The sequence below is a fragment of the Centropristis striata genome, chromosome 2 (genome assembly GCF_030273125.1).
Source record: "Centropristis striata isolate RG_2023a ecotype Rhode Island chromosome 2, C.striata_1.0, whole genome shotgun sequence".
Lineage (NCBI taxonomy): Eukaryota > Metazoa > Chordata > Actinopteri > Perciformes > Serranidae > Centropristis > Centropristis striata.
In genome coordinates, this window is record NC_081518.1 from 18,463,006 (window position 1) to 18,479,496 (window position 16,491).

The 16,491-nt window shown below is 42.1% G+C and overlaps 2 protein-coding genes and 1 non-coding gene across 5 annotated transcripts in view; 2 read left to right on the top strand and 1 right to left on the bottom strand.

Annotated features, from left to right (window-relative positions):
• The first annotated feature begins 507 nt into the window (after positions 1-507).
• Positions 508-4,109, top strand: LOC131990205 (calcium and integrin-binding family member 2-like). Its single transcript, XM_059355609.1, has 6 exons — positions 508-613; positions 753-787; positions 1,258-1,369; positions 2,267-2,414; positions 2,650-2,845; positions 3,196-4,109. Exons 1-6 carry the CDS (start codon positions 563-565, stop codon positions 3,215-3,217), a joined length of 564 nt encoding a protein of 187 aa, XP_059211592.1. The 5' UTR covers positions 508-562; the 3' UTR covers positions 3,218-4,109.
• A 1,538-nt stretch (positions 4,110-5,647) lies between these two features.
• trnaq-cug (transfer RNA glutamine (anticodon CUG)) lies at positions 5,648-5,719 on the top strand. The gene has a single exon. It is a non-coding gene; the product is annotated as a tRNA-Gln (tRNA).
• Positions 5,720-8,047: 2,328 nt separating this feature from the next.
• hsd11b2 (hydroxysteroid (11-beta) dehydrogenase 2) overlaps positions 8,048-16,491 on the bottom strand; it is an 18,291-nt gene continuing 9,847 nt past the window's right edge. Inside the window, exons 3-5 of one of the 3 annotated variants that reach the window (XM_059355577.1) lie at positions 14,674-14,859; positions 12,941-13,078; positions 8,048-8,493 (exon numbers count right to left, since the gene is read on the bottom strand). In XM_059355577.1, the coding sequence (XP_059211560.1) occupies positions 8,261-8,493; positions 12,941-13,078; positions 14,674-14,859 (557 nt within the window). In that variant the 3' untranslated portion in view covers positions 8,048-8,260. Of the gene's footprint in view, positions 8,497-8,671; positions 10,337-12,940; positions 13,079-14,673; positions 14,860-16,491 lie in introns of those variants that run through there. The other 2 variants (XM_059355571.1, XM_059355581.1) reach the window with 2 other exon arrangements.

A 16,491-nucleotide genomic window follows, 5' to 3' on the forward strand; every position in this document is an offset into this window, starting at 1 on the left:
TGCTCGTTAGCGCCCCCCTGTTTTTGTTAGTTAAACAAAATCAAACTGTGAGTGACTATGACTAGTGCACAAAAAGACCTGATGTATCAAATATGATACAAATTGAAATTCATATATGCAAATTGATTATTCCCCCCCCCCCCCCCCCCCCCCCCCCCCAGCAGGTTCAATAAACACTCCAGTTTGAAACATTAGAATTTTCTGGCAATGATTTCATGGTTCAGGCTTTATAGGGTTAACTGTTGCTTCATGAAGAGTGGAATCTCTGAGCGACCCTGAATGCATCACTCCATCTCTCCTCTCTCCCCCTCTCTCCTCTCCTCCTCTCACCGCACCGTTGGGGCGTTCCTCCTCTCACCTTTCCTCTCTTGCTGGGTTGGATCGGCCTCTCGGCAGCTCAGAGCTCGGCAGGGACCCGGACCCGGACAGGACCCGGACCCGGACCCGGACTCGGCGGAGGAGCAGGATTTGGTCGGGGTGCGGGTGCCGGAGCGGATCATGCGGTCCTGAGCGGAGTGGCGGTGATGCGGCGCGCTGACGGCGGTGAGAGAGAGAGAGCAGGATGGGACACAAGCAGAGCACGTTCACCGACGAGCAGCTGGAGGCGTTTCAGGTCCTCATCACACACAACCAGCATCCATCACGATATCATTATTATTATTTATTATTATTGTGATTGAGACATCCTTCAGCAGCAGCTCGCTGATTGGCTGCAGCTGCTCTCATCCTGCTGACTCTCTGTTTGTTTACAGGACTGCACCTTCTTCACCAGGAAAGAGATCCTGCGGTGAGTCCACCCTATAATAATAATAATAATAATAATAATAATAATAATAATAATAATAATGATGATAATAATAATAACAATACCAATAATAATAATAATAATGATAAAGTACACCTACATTAGCTGGAGGCAGGGGGCGGGGCTACAGCTTACAGCTTACATAAAGAAGACTGTCTGATTCATGTTTAACTTCCTGTCACAATAATATTACATTATGTTATTATATGATCACCAAAATCATTTGTTATTGTCATAATATACCGCTGATATAAAGATTATATGGTCATAAGAAAAGATGACATCACTGAATCTTTCTTCTAGAAAGTGAAGAACATTAAAATATCATAAATAAATAAAATGGACTAAAACAGGTACGATGACAGAGAGTTAATTATTTTCTCTTCTTTCACTTTAAACGTTTTTTATTTTATGCAAACAAACAAACAAACAAGGAGCGCTATCTGTTGCAGGTTACACGGCAGGTACCGAGAACTCGCTCCACATCTAGTGCCGCTGGATTACACCAACAACCCCGAGATCAGAGTCCCTCTGACGCTGATCGTCACCATGCCGGAGCTCAAGGTACTAATCCATCTGATAACCCACGAGTCTCCTCTTTACTGACATACCCACTTTATGCTGATAATACACAAGTCTCTTTACAGGCATGCCCACTTTATGTTGATAACCCACGAGTCTCCTCTTTACTGACATGCCCACTCTATGTTGATAACCCCACGAGTCTCTTTACAGACATGCCCACTTTATGTTGATAAGCCACGAGTCTCCTCTTTACTGACATGTTGATAACCCACAAGTCTCTTTACTGACATGCCCTCTTTATTTAAAAAAATAGTAAATAAAAATAAATATAAATAAAAAAATACACCACCGAGTCTCCTCCTTTACAGACATGCCCACTTAATATTGATAACCCACAAGTCTCCTCTTTACTGACATGCCCACTTTATGCTGATAATACACAAGTCTCTTTACAGGCATGCCCACTTTATGTTGATAACCCACGAGTCTCCTCTTTACTGACATGCCCACTCTATATTGATAACCCACGAGTCTCTTTACAGGCATGCCCACTTTATGTTGATAACCCACGAGTCTCCTCTTTACTGACATGCCCACTCTATGTTGATAACCCACGAGTCTCTTTACAGACATGCCCTCTTTATGTTGATAACCCACGAGTCTCCTCTTTACAGACATGCCCACTTTATGTTGATAAGCCACGAGTCTCCTCTTTACTGACATGTTGATAACCCACGAGTCTCTTTACTGACATGCCCTCTTTATGTTGATACCCCACGAGTCTCCTCTTTACAGACATGCCCACTTCATATTGATAACCCACGAGTCTCCTCTTTACTGACATGCCCACTTTACGCTGATAACCCATCAGAAGATGTGACATCAAAGAAAAATACCATCTTGTGTGTGTGTGTGTGTGTGTGTGTGTCCTGACAGGAGAACCCTTTCAGGGACCGGATCGTGGAGACGTTCTCCGAGGACGGACAGGGGAACCTCACCTTCAACGACTTTGTCGACTTGTTTTCTGCACTTTGTGAAACTTCTCCTCGAGAACTCAAGACCATCTACGCCTTCAAGATCTACGGTGAGACACAAACAATTATAAATAAATATAAATAATAATCACAATCATCATAAACACCACCTACAGAGGTCAAGGGTTAAACACGTGAAAATGTTAATGTGAACTCATCAGGACGCCTGTTAGTGTTTAAATGAATGTCTCACCCTCTGTGTCTCTGTCTATGTGTGTCTGTCTGTCTCTGCTTCTCTGTCTTTCTGTGTCTGTGTCTCTTTCTCTCTGTGTCCCTCTGTCCCAGACTTTAACAGGGACAGCTTCCTCTGTAAGGAGGACCTGAGACAGACGGTGAATAAGCTGACCAAAGGGGAGCTAAGTCCAGAGGAGGTGACACTGGTTTGTGATAAGTCCATTGAGGAGGCGGACCTGGACGGAGACAGGAAGCTGTCCTTCTCAGACTTCGAGAACATGATCTCAAAGGCTCCTGACTTCCTGAGGTACAACTTCTACTGCAGGATAAGTACGAGTACGGCAGTACAAGTACTGTTACCACAGAATAAAATATCAATCTGCATCAACATGAACTGAAACTGAATTAAAAGTTCTGGTTCTGTGTTCTGCTGTGTCGTTTAATCTGTAATAATAACAACATCATTTATTAGTGATTATATTTAAATATCAGTAAATAAAACTCCCATAGACTCTCATAGGAGTCTATGGGAGCTGTGGTAGAGACTCTCATAGGAGTCTATGGGAACTGTGGTAGAGACTCTCATCGGAGTCTGTTGTAGGAGTTCTTTGGTTCCTACAGATGAAACTGATCCTGTTTGTGTGTTTCTGTCTGCAGTAACTTCCACATACGAATATGAGACAGCAGCAGCTGAGGACGGACGTCTCACCTGGACTTGGTGCCTGTCCTCTCTGGAGACAGTCTGCTGAGGACTCAGAGACTCAAAAGGACATTCAGAGAGGAAGACGCTGCATGAAAACTCTCTTTGTTTGGAGCCACAAACCAACACGGGGCTAATTTATACCAGGACGCCGTCTGATGTCTCCTCGCTGGGGGACAGACTGGTGGACAGACCGGTGGGACAGAGTGGACAGGGCTTTTCTGACTTCAGTGCTTTGGTAAAGCACAGTTTAAGGGCAGACCGCTGTAGAAGCTTCTGGTGCAAACTGACAATCATGAATCATGAATCGTTCTGATGGAAGGGCTCTCATCATCGCTGACTCAGCTTTTTAACCTTTTAGAACAGCTTTCACTGTTTTCTGCCTAGAATCTAATAAAACATTTTCCTGTTGCTCCATGAAGGTTTTTATTATCACAGAGCAAAGATGAGGTTCCCTTTAGATATACATACATAGATATTATAAATATTCATACATAGAGATTATATCCATAGAGACAGAAAGCTGTTTTATTAGTTATCATTTATTACAGTTTATGTTAAAGTTACGACTCAAACTGATGAAATATGAATCAGATTGTAGTTCAGTAAAAACGTGTTCAGTTATGTTTGAATCACATGTTTAATGTGTTTCACTCTGCTTGGAAACAGTTCAGGGCTTTTTATAGTAATTCAGTGTCTTTTTTATAATTTTGTATCTTGTTTGGTCATTTTACTTTTTTTTTTGGCTCAATCTTTTAGGTATTTTTATATATGTTTTATGTATTTATTTATTTATTTTACCTTTTTTGTATTTTTCAAATCTTTTTTTCATCATTTTACTGTTTTTTGGCATATTTTACATATTTTTTGGGGGTATTTTTTAATGTATGTTTTGGTATTTTTACATCTTTTTTTTTGTCTTTTTTCATGTCTCCTGGTGAAGGTCCTGGTTTGTTTGAAAAAAAACAAACATTACATTTGAAATATCACAAACCTGCCTTCATAAAAATAAACATTATTAAACACACACACACACACACACACACTCACACATAGTGTCTGGTTTAGCAGAGGCCCGGCAGCAGCAGACTGGCTGACTCTGCAGGTTTCAGGTTTCAGGTGAACATTCATCCTGATAATCAGAGCAGCCGACTGTGAGAGACTCCGAGTCCTGCAGAGTCCACCTGCTGCTCAACCACTGTTCACCTGAGGTCTGCAGGGGCCCACAGGACCCCACCAGACCCTGTAGGACCCCACCAGGCCTCTCCAGACCCTGTAGGACCACACCAGGCCCCTCCAGACCCTGCAGGACCACACCAAGCTTCATATCAGCCAGAAAGGAGCTGCCTCGGTTTTACTCTCTGTGGCCTGTTTCTACGCAACATAATCATTATAATGTCTATATGATATAGAATCAATATAATGTGTATATATAATCTATATATATAATCTATATAATGTCTATCTATAATAGAGAATCTATATAATGTATACATTAAATATAGAATCTATATAATGTATAAATATATAATATAAAGTCCTGTATGGGTTCTGGTCTCAGGCTCCATCAGTCCGGCGGGTCGATGGTCTGCAGGATTAGGTTTCCTCCTGTGGACCGGCTCCATGGATCCTGGATCAGGTTCAGGTTGATGTGATTTGGGTCCCTGAGCTCCGTGTTTATATAAAGACATACAGGAAGTCTGAGGGATTCTTCTTCTCCAGCTTTTAGTGTCAGAGACAATCAGGTTAAATCAAGTTGATTCAGTTATCAAACAACTTAAATATTCTGATATGAAACAATATGAATAAAAGCTGTTTGAATAAAAACCTAGAGAGTACAGATTCTGTCAGAACAGACACGATCAGTAGTTATCACACATTGACAGGAGCTGACCATGAGGTGGTGCAGCAGCAGACAGGAAGCCTCTCAGCTCAGCAGCTGTGTTGCAGGGCCATCTGGTGGCTGGAGGTGGGACTGTCAGCCTCACGAGGACCAATCAGATCTAAAAACAGATAATAAACCAATCAGATCTAAACACTGATAATTAACCAATCAGATCTAAACACTGATAAATGATCAGAAGAACTTAGAATAATAACTGACAGTAATTATACAATGAGAATAAACGAAAAAATTAGAATATTTTAATTAACAATATTTGTGCCCAAATTTTTTTCTCCTCAACGTTCATCCAAAGATATTTAATAATTATTATTTATAGTGCTGATCAACACTTTATTCATTGTATAACCATGATAATATCCACCATGTGTTTTATTGCATCCACACGAACACTCAGTCAGTCCTTTTTATTTTAAAAGATTTAAATCAGTTTAGTGTCGGTGGAAGACATCAGGTGACGTAAGACACATGGCGTGTGTGACGTCACATTCAATATTGACATTATTTGTTCCATGGTGTAATGGTTAGCACTCTGGACTCTGAATCCAGCGATCCGAGTTCAAATCTCGGTGGAACCTGATGTTTCTTTTCTTCACGACTGATCAGACAGAGTTTAATCATGTTTAATAACGTGACAACATATGTTTATATTACCATTACCATTATTATATATATGAAATGAAAGTTTAAGAATATCTATTAAAACCTTCAATGTATATTGAAGGTTTGATTATATATATATATATATATATATATATATATATATATATATATATATATATATATATAATGTGTGTGTGTGTGTGTGTGTGTGTGTGTGTGTGTGTATAGGTATTTAAATTAACATTAACAAATTAACAAATGCTTTATTGAAAATGAATAAATTAAATGAAATATTAATGTTGTGTCCTGGGCGTGTCTGTAAAGAATTCAGATATCCAGAGGTCAGCCTTGGCGCTTTAGTTTAGGATGTTCTCCAGCCTGCAGCCTCTGAAGGGTTAAACCTCTCCGTGTCTGGACTGTTTCAGCTTGTGATCACAGAGACTCTGGACCCTGACGTGTTCCCTCTGCTCTGAAAGGTCAAAGGTCACGACATGTAAATGAGCCACAGTTCCAGCTTAGTGTTGTTCACTGAGAGCCAACAAACTGTTCAGATAACTGTCAGACTCATCAGAGGACCATAAACCACCGAGTCACTGCAGGAACCTTTAACAGAGGAACTACAGATCACTTTAATCTGATGAGCTTCACCACAATGCAGGAGACAGATGCAGTGAGACATCATTTAACATAATTTCATAATCAGATTTTATGTTTTTTTATGGTAAACATGTTTTAACTTTATATTCAGACAGAAACGGACTAAAGAGAGCTGAAAGTGACTGACTGGAGCATGAAGAGGTGAACGTGAGCTGTTGGTAGCAGCAGAGATGAAAACAAGAGTCAGCTGTTTAATAAAAGCTTTGAAAATGCAACACACACACATGCACACACACACACACTGAGAACACACACACATACACTGAGAACACACGCGCACACATATAGTGTCCTGTGAGGGTTGTGTGCTGAAAAAATGTTTAGTCTTACACTTTTTTCTCAATGTGTTTCTCCCTAAATGGCCTCTCATATCCAACCAAGCACCGCCACACACACACACACACACACACACACACACAGACACACACACACACACACACACACACACACACACACACACACACACACACAGACAAACGCACTCACATTAACACACACAGTGTTGACCTCCCTGATCGAAATAATTACTGTAATTTTACTGTCGGTTTACAATAAACTGAGTTTTTGTGTGAGTGTGTGTGTGTTTTCTCTGTGTGCGTGTGTGTGTGTGTGTGTGTGTGTGATGGAGGTGTCCTCAACAGCAGCAGGTCAGATGAGGCGAGCGTGTGTGTGTGTATGTGTGTGCCTCTCCAGCTGGTTTCCCACAGAGTTTTGAACAATGTGAGTTATTTCCCTGGTTGGCTGCTGTCTGCTGCCGGGGGGTCCGGCTCCACACACACACACACACACACACACACACACACGCAACATATTCTAATCAAGGGAACGTTTGGACTCGTCTCCTCCTGATGGGAATGAGCCGGATTTCCTCAGCCGCCGCACTGCCAGAGTAAAGCCGAGCCTTTCGGCCCGGCGCGCCGCGAACACGGACCCTGGAGAGCCAACAGGAAGCTTCCAGCAGCTCAACCCACTGACCCCGAGCCTGGAGCCGCTGGAGCCTGGAGCCTACAGCCGCTGGAGCCTGGAGCCGGGAGCCGGACCACCGGGTCGTCTGAGGACACACACCTGGTTCATCCACGGGACGGCTTCCTAGAAACCATGGCATTACGTTGTAAAGACCACAAACTGGATTCAAGGAAACGTCCTCAGAGACTCCAGAGCTTGCTCCATGTTCACACTCAAACACACAGGCAGCTTGGCCGAGTACCATTTCTTTTTTCAACCGTCTGTTCCTCTGTGGAGGGAAATCTCTGGGCTGCTTCAGTGAGATGGATGTTTGGAACAGACAACTGCAGCAAAGAAAACCTCAAGATGAACTGTTCATGTGATCACCTCATGGTATATAAGATAAACTGTTCATGTGATCACCTCATGGTATATAAGATAAACTGTTCATGTGATCACATCATGGTATATGAGACAAACTGTTCATGTGATCACATCATGGTATATAAGATAAACTGTTCATGTGATCACCTCATGGTATATAAGACAAACTGTTCATGTGATCACCTCATGACTTATCAATTCATCCATCACAGTATCACATCCATCACAGTAAAATTTATAAAATGACTTCACAGTAAATATCAACAAAAAGCTGCCAAGAGATCGATTAATAATTTAATATTTATTTTACGGTACTGAGGTACTTCAATATAATTTCACAGCTTCAGATGTTAAAAAAAGTTAATTTTTGGATTCAAGCTTCCAGCGAGCTAAAACATGAATCTGCAGAATCAGAACACGAGAAACAGCAAAATATATTTTATTAAAACTAAAACAGAGAAACAGTTTTAAATCAGCTTGTGTTGAGTTTGATGCCCTCTGTGGAGCGTTTCCATCAGCACCAGACTCCCTCATAAAACCTTCAGTCCTGGTTCTGGTTCTGCTGGGCCCCCTCCAGCAGCAGCGGTCCAATCCTGGTTCTGGTTCCAGCTTGAGTCTGAGCTGCAGGACTTCATGTTTAAAGTGAATGTATAGAATCTTTCAGACTCTCTGAGGTCATCAGGAGGTTTCAGTTCCAAACGGCTTCCAGCTGCTGTAATAAAGGTTGAGCTTCTCGTCCTGGAACACCTCGAACCGCGGCAGCCTGCTGAGGGAAATGAAACACACTCTGGGTCAAAGGTCACCATCAGCCGTCCCACGAGTCTTAAAGTTTAATGTCTTTACTTAGTTTTTCCACTTTTATTCCACAGTTTTTTATTTTTAGTACCTGAGTTTCTGTCAGTTTAACATTAGATCACACACACACACACACACACACACACACACACACACACACATACACACATATATATTAAATTATGTATTCTACATTCCTAAGTGGCTCTATGAGTTAATGATGCAGCTTTACTTACGTTTGTTATTTTTAAATTTGGTTTTCTTTTGTGTTTCTTGGGACATTCATCAAATAAAAATCAAACATCAGCAGAATAAAAATCTGAAAAAGTTTAAACTTTATTCCTATCAAAGAACGAGTGAACATTTTACATCATATCTGAGTTGTTGTTGTTTTTTTTTTTTGTTTTTTTTACATTATTTTAATAGAAAATTCACAGTTCAAGTGATGATACAAGAAAAGACCATAAATAGTTTGATTCAAAAACAAAAAGAGAAAATGAGAAAGAGAGAGAGAATGATGATGATAATAATAATAATAATAATAATAATAATAATAATAATAATAATAATAATAATAATAATAATAATAATGCTGGAGGAGGAGAATCAGAACTCAACACAGTTCAAATAAAAATGCTCCATGTTTCATCATAAAAACATTCAAAGATCCTGAAGATTAAACTAAATATGAATTTACTTTATGAAATTTCACATTAGAAACCAGTAAAAAACAACAACCCTTTAATATTTATTTGAAAACGGCTCAGTTATTAAGGAATTCATCAACTTTTTCACATCGATGAGAAATATGTCATATTTAAGTTAAAACAGACTTTATTTCTCACTTGTTGTATATTCTAATATCTATGAATTATCATAAACAAAGCTGCATTAAACTTTTTCTCTCCAGGATCAAACGTTTATTCACCTTAATGTTTGGAAGTTTGTGCTTTTATTCTGAAGGTTAGATGTCCAAACAGGAAGCCTGCAGCCCCCCCCCCCCCCCAATAATAATAATAATAATAATAATAATAATAATAAAAATGTTATTTGAAAAAATTAAGAAGTATAAAACAGAAAATGTGCCTGAAACTGAATTTGTGCTTTTGTTTTGAAAAGATCCTTGTTCCTGTTGCTCTGATGCAGAAAACAAACAATGTGAAAATATCTTTAAAAATAATCTAAAGTAGATTCAGATCGACGATCAGTTCGACAGTTTGTCTTCGTGTTTCAGCGCCGTGACATCATTGGACGGGAGTTTATCTGCGCATTAAAGGCACATGAAGACGGAGGTGAGGCCCCGCCCCCTGACCAGGCCCCGCCCCGGACCAGGCCACAGGGCGCCGCGTGTCAGATCCTTCAACAGTTCAGAAGGACAGTGCTCTGCAGAGTTCCTCCTCGCAGCTACTGCAGCTTCTCCTCGTTGTTGTTGTTGTTGTTGTGGTGGAGGCTCAGGTTAAGGTCAAAGCCTGACTCTTTCCTCAGCGCACGTGGCATCAGCTTCTTCTTGACGAACAGTTTCTGCAGGAAGCGGTTGCTGATGCTGAAGGGGCAGTAACTGTGGATGAAGTACATGAGGCCGACGCCAGGCCCGGCGAAGTAGCGTGGCGACGGCGCCGGTGCCAGCAGCGCCTCCACGATGGTGTCCACCACCACACTGAGGTCCGGGTTGGCCTGCCGCGCGTAGCTCTGGAACAGCTCCTTGGTCTCGGACATGTAGTCCTCACCATACTCCTCCAGCAGCGCCGGGGACAGACCCTGCAGCAGCTGCTTGTGCTGCTGCTCCCAGTAGGCCTGGTTACTGGTCTGACCTGCGGAGACAGCACAGGACTGGTTAATGTGGTTTACAGGGACAACAACAGGATGAAAGAGGCTGTGAGGACCTGCTGCCTTTAGAGGACTCTGCTCCGAGGAACATGTTGGAACATGAAACTGAGTCAGCAGGCGGCGCTGGATTACACAGTGGGGACTTCAGGATTACAGGGACAATAGCAGGATAAAGTGTTCACATCAGCACAAAACCGTGAACTCATCATAACCTCCTAGTTAACTCTTAAAACTCATCATATCCTCCTAGTTAACTCTTAAAACTCATCATAACCTCCTGGTTTCACTCTTAAAACTCATCATAACCTCCTGGTTAACTTCTATAACTCATCATAACCTCCTTGTTACCTCCTATAACTCATCATAACCTCCTTGTTAACTTCTATAACTCATCATAACCTCCTTGTTACCTCCTATAACTCATCATAACCTCCTTGTTAACTTCTATAACTCATCATAACCTCCTTGTTACCTCCTATAACTCATCATAACCTCCTTGTAAACTCCTATAACTCATCATAACCTCCTGGTTAACTTCTAAAACTCATCATAACCTCCTGGTTAACTTCTAAAACTCATCATAACCTTCTTGTTACCTCCTATAACTCATCATAACCTCCTGGTTAACTTCTAAAACTCATCATAACCTCCTTGTTACCTCCGATAACTCATCATACCCTCGTGGTTAACTTCTATAACTCATTATAACCTCCTTGTTAACTCCTATAACTCATCATAACCTCCTTGTTAACTCCTAAAACTCATTATAACCACCTGGTTAACTCCTATAACTCAACATAACCACCTGGTTAACTTATATAACTCATCATAACCTCCTTGTTACCTCCTATAACTCATCATAACCACCTGGTTAACTTATATAACTCATCATAACCTCCTTGTTAACTCCTATAACTCATCATAACCTCCTGGTTAACTCCTATAACTCATCATAACCACCTGGTTACTCCTGTAACTCAACATAAACTCCCGGTTAACCCCTGTAACTCATCATAACCTCCTTGTTAACTTCTCAAACTCATCATAACCTCCTGGTTAACTCCTGTAACTCATCATAACCAACTGGTTAACTATTGTAACTCATCATAACCTCCTGGTTTACTGTAACGCATCATAACCTCCTGGTTAACTCCTATAACTCATCATAACCTCCTGGTTAACTCTTATAACTCATCATAACCTCCTGGTTAACTGTAACTCATCATAACCTCCTGGTTTACTCCTATAACTCATCATAACCTCCTGGTTAACTCCTGTAACTCACCATAACCTCCTGGTTAACTATTGTAACTCATCATAACCTCCTGGTTAACTATTGTAACTCATCATAACCTCCTGGTTTACTGTAACGCATCATAACCTCCTGGTTTACTCCTATAACTCATCATAACCTCCTGGTTAACTCTTATAACTCATCATAACCTCCTGGTTAACTGTAACTCATCATAACCTCCTGGTTTACTCCTATAACTCATCATAACCTCCTGGTTAACTCCTGTAACTCACCATAACCTCTTGGTTAACTCCTATAACTCATCATAACCTCCTGGTTAACTCCTGTAATGCATCATAACCTCCTGGTTAACTCCTATAACTCATCATAACCTCCTGGTTAACTGTAACGCATCATAACCTCCTGGTTAACTCCTATAACTCATCATAACCTCCTGGACAACTATTGTAACTCATCATAACCTCCTGGTTAACTTCTAAAACCCATCATCACCTCCTGTTTAACTCCTGTAACGCATCATAACCTCCTGGTTAACTCCTATAACTCATCATAACCTCCTGGTTAACTCCTATAACTCACCATAGCCTCCTGGTTTACTCTTATAACTCATCATAACCTCATGGTTAACTGTAACTCATCATAACCTCCTGGTTAACTGTAACTCATCATAACTTCCTGGTTAACTCCTATAACTCACCATAACCTCCTGGCTAACTTCTTTAACTCATCATAACTTCCTGGTTAAGTCCTATAACTCATCATAACTTCCTGGTTAACTCCTATAACTCACCATAACCTCCTGGTTAACTTCTTTAACTCATCATAACCTCCTTCTTAACTCCTATAACCCATCATAACCTCCTGGTTAACTCATGTATGTTGTTACAGTCTCCTGAACATGAACACATGATGACAGTGTGTTTTTAAACCCACACTAGGAACACAAACGCAGAATGCGGTTTCGATTGGCCAACAGCTCTTTAATCACATCCACCCTGCAGGAAAGTCAGCAAATTTTAATGTGTGTGCGTGTGTGTGTGTGTGTGTGTGTGTGAGAAAACAGATGGTCTGTCCCACATGTGGTCCTCATTAGAACAGTTTTCTCCTCAGCGGGAGGGCTGTCATCATGTTCAACATGGGGCCAAACCACAATACACACACACACACATGGTCTGTAGGTAATCACAGTGCCAGGAAGAGGAGTGCAGTTTACTCTGTAACAATCAGGATCACTGACCATCTGATTGGCTGTTTCTACGTCTCACATCAACACGTGTGTGTGTGTGTGTGTGTGTGTGTGTGTGTGTGTGTGTGTGTGTGTAGGGGGGCTCACCGGTCCTGAAGGAGGACGGCAGGACGGTGGACACTTTGACACCCCAGGGCTCCAGCTCGTGTCTCAGTGTGTTGGTGAGGAGGTTCAGTGCTGCTTTGGACGCTCCGTAGGCCGCCAGGCAGGGGAACGGCTGGTCACCTGCATAGTGACATCATCATGAAATCAACATGACATCACAGTCCCAAAACACACCCAACGTGCAGCACAGCAGGTGTGTGTGTTTCCATTCATCCAGCAGTTTCATGCTTTTATTCTGTCATTTTATTATTTTTGACACAGTTTCTGGCACATTGAAGTGCAGCGTGGGCGCCACATGGAGAGAGGAGCCAAAGATCTATTCACACAGTTTTATTCTGTTTTAGAGGTCAGCACGGGATTAATGACAAGGCTGCAGAGAGATATCACACAAAGATCTGTGGGGATCTGATCACACGCCAGAGTCTCCTTCAGTGAACTCAGATATCTGAATAAATGTGTTCAACATCCCCACGAGTCTCTACAGACTTTATGTGATTTTAATCATTGTGCGATATGGTGAGTATTGATACAATATATTGAGATTTAACTGTTTAACTGTATTTTGTGTCACTAAATTAAATTCAATCAATAATTGTTTTGTCCAATAATAGAAAATTCTCAGTGTTTTTATCTCACTTCAGTCTTTTTATTTCTCCACAATGACAGTCAAACTCACAGACTGACCAACAAAGTATTCAGTCAGTATTCAGACAACAACTGCAGCATTTTATCAAACTTTCACAAACAACCAGCTTCACTGCTAAAAAAAAGACAAACTTTGCAGGGCTATTTCCACAACTTCCAACACGACATCATGAATTCAATTTCTACATCTTTTCTTGTGATTTTTCCTTTTTTCCTGGTAATTTTGACTTTTTTTCTGATAATTTTGACTTTTTTTCTGATAATCTTGCCTTTTTTTCTTGTGATTTTGACATTTTTTCAACTGCTTTTTCTTACAGTAAAACTTAAAATTGAATGTAAAATAATAATTATAAAAAAGAAATCATTAAAAAAATGGGGGGGGGGGGGGGGAAACCCAAACTCTGAAGCGTTATTTCCACATCTTCCTTACCCAATATCCTGTCCACATAGAGCCTATAAATTGACATCTTCTAGTTTCAGATGAAACCAGGATCTCCAGGAGGTTCATAACAGTGAGCCGCTACAGCGAAAAAACTGCAAAAATACTTCCGTTCTGCCATCCGTCGGAAACACTAAATATGGATACTTGGCTCCATAATTCGATATAATATTGCCACTCAAAATATCGCGACACTATACTTTATGGATTTTTCCCCAACCTCTAGTAACATGCAGTAAACTGTGTTGTTGTGTCCTATTTTCAGGCAACACAAAATAGACAAAGTCCAGGATCAGCCAGTGTTTGTTTACAGCTTCTGTGACTCTGTTTACTGATCATCTGTGTGTTTCAGTTGGTTTCTGTCTCAGATCCTCTGTGAACCCGGGTGATCTCAGGTGAAATCTGCTGAGTGATACTTTTTGCTCTCTGATGTTTTGGCGCGCTGTCAGTTGGAAACAGACGAGATTAGCTCTGTTTGTTTAGTTTGGCAGCTTTCAGTCGGTCCATCTGTGGTTCATTCTGGGACATTCAATTATTACACCATCCTGTGTGTGTGTGTGTGTGTGTGTGTATGTGTGTGTGTGCGTGTGTGTTTGTGTGTGTGTGTGTGTGTGTGTGTGTGGGGACCCACCGGCGGGGCTGGAGATGGTGATGATGCGTCCTCTGGTCTGTCTCAGCAGAGGCAGGAAGCTCCTGGTGACGCTCAGCGTGCCGAAGAAGTTCACCTCCATACAGCCCCGAAAGTTCTCCATCAGAGACAACTCAGAGTCCCCGAAGTTCACACACACACCTGCATTATTCACCAGGGCCCACAGACCTGTACACACACACGCACAGACAAAACGACAAACAAGTGTGTTTTACAACAGAGAAAAAATAAACACTGATGACATCATGTCCTGACCCTAACACCTGAGGACCTGACCCTGAGACCTGAGGACCTGACCCTGAGACCTGAGACCTGAGACCTGAGACCTGAGACCTGAGACCTGAGGATCTAAGGACCTGAGACACTTGAGACCTGAGACCTGAGACCTGAGACTTGAATCCTGAGACCTGAGGACCTGAGACTTGAGACCTAAGACCTAAGACCTAAGACCTGAGACTTGAGACCTGAGACCTGAGGACCTGAGACCTGAGGACCTGAGACCTGGGACCTGGGACCTGGGACCTGGGATCTGAGACCTGAGACCTGAGACCTGAGACCTGGCACCTGATATCTGAGGACCTGAGACTTGAGGACCTGAGACCTGAGACCTGGGACCTGGGACCTGAGACCTGAGACTTGAGGACCTGAGACCTGGACCTGAGGACTTGGAGGATTTATTGGAGGGTTTTTTGAAGTGAACGCTGAAGCTTCATTGTCTGAATTCAACCAATCAGCGTTCTCAATAAACTGAACCAGGATTGACTGAAAACTGTAATGTTCAGGGAACAGTCCCATCAGGGCCCTCAGGGTCCTTAAGAGCCAACACTGGGCCCTCTAATGTTCAGTTTGAGCTCAGAACACGTAAAGGAAACGTTTGATTATCAGTTAGTGCTGAAACTGTTTCACATCAAATTCTGAAAACGACACAAACACACTTTTACAAAATGAATAAAATAAAAGATTTCTTCTGGTCTGCTGTTCCTGCAGGTCTGACTGTGTCCTTCAGTCCACTGACTGATTAGACCTGATAACACACACACACACACACACACACACACACAGATTAACCTCTCTCTCTGTTCTGCGAGTGTAAACAAGCCTCTCTCGTTCTTATCTGCTCTGTTTCGGTCTGAACGGTTCCTGAGCCGCCGATGAAAGATAACCGAGAAATGAACATCCAGGCTGGCAGCCGCTCAAACACCTCAGGCCCCGCCCAGCTGACTTCCTGTGCTGCAGGGTGTCGGTGAGAAGTCAGAGTGAACTCTGTCACAGCTACCGGAGGAAACCAGGACAGGCTGGGACCTGCTGCTCACAACAGAAACCTACCTCCTGCTTCCTAATGTCACTTTGTTTATTATCTCAGGTCAGAACCACCAACATCAGACCCTCTCAGACCCTCTCAGACTCTCTCAGTCCCTCTCAGCCTCTGATTATGTTTTCCTCTTTGACAAGATTGTAAAGACAACAAATGGTAAATGGACCTGCACTTATATAGCGCTTTTCTAGTCGCTTTGCGACCACTCAAAGCGCTTTACACTACAGACTGCGCTCATTCACCCTTTCACACACACATTCATACTGGTGGCAGAGGCTACCCTAAACGGTGCCACCTGCCACCATTGGGAATTCATTCACACACCGATGAACACAGCACATCGGGAGCAATTTGGGGTTCAGTATCTTGCTCGAGGATACTTCGACATGTAGGCTGCGATGGTCGGGGATCGAACCACCAACCCTTCGGTTGGGGGCCAACCAACTCTCCCAACTGAGCCACAGCCGCCCAAACACAACTAGCTC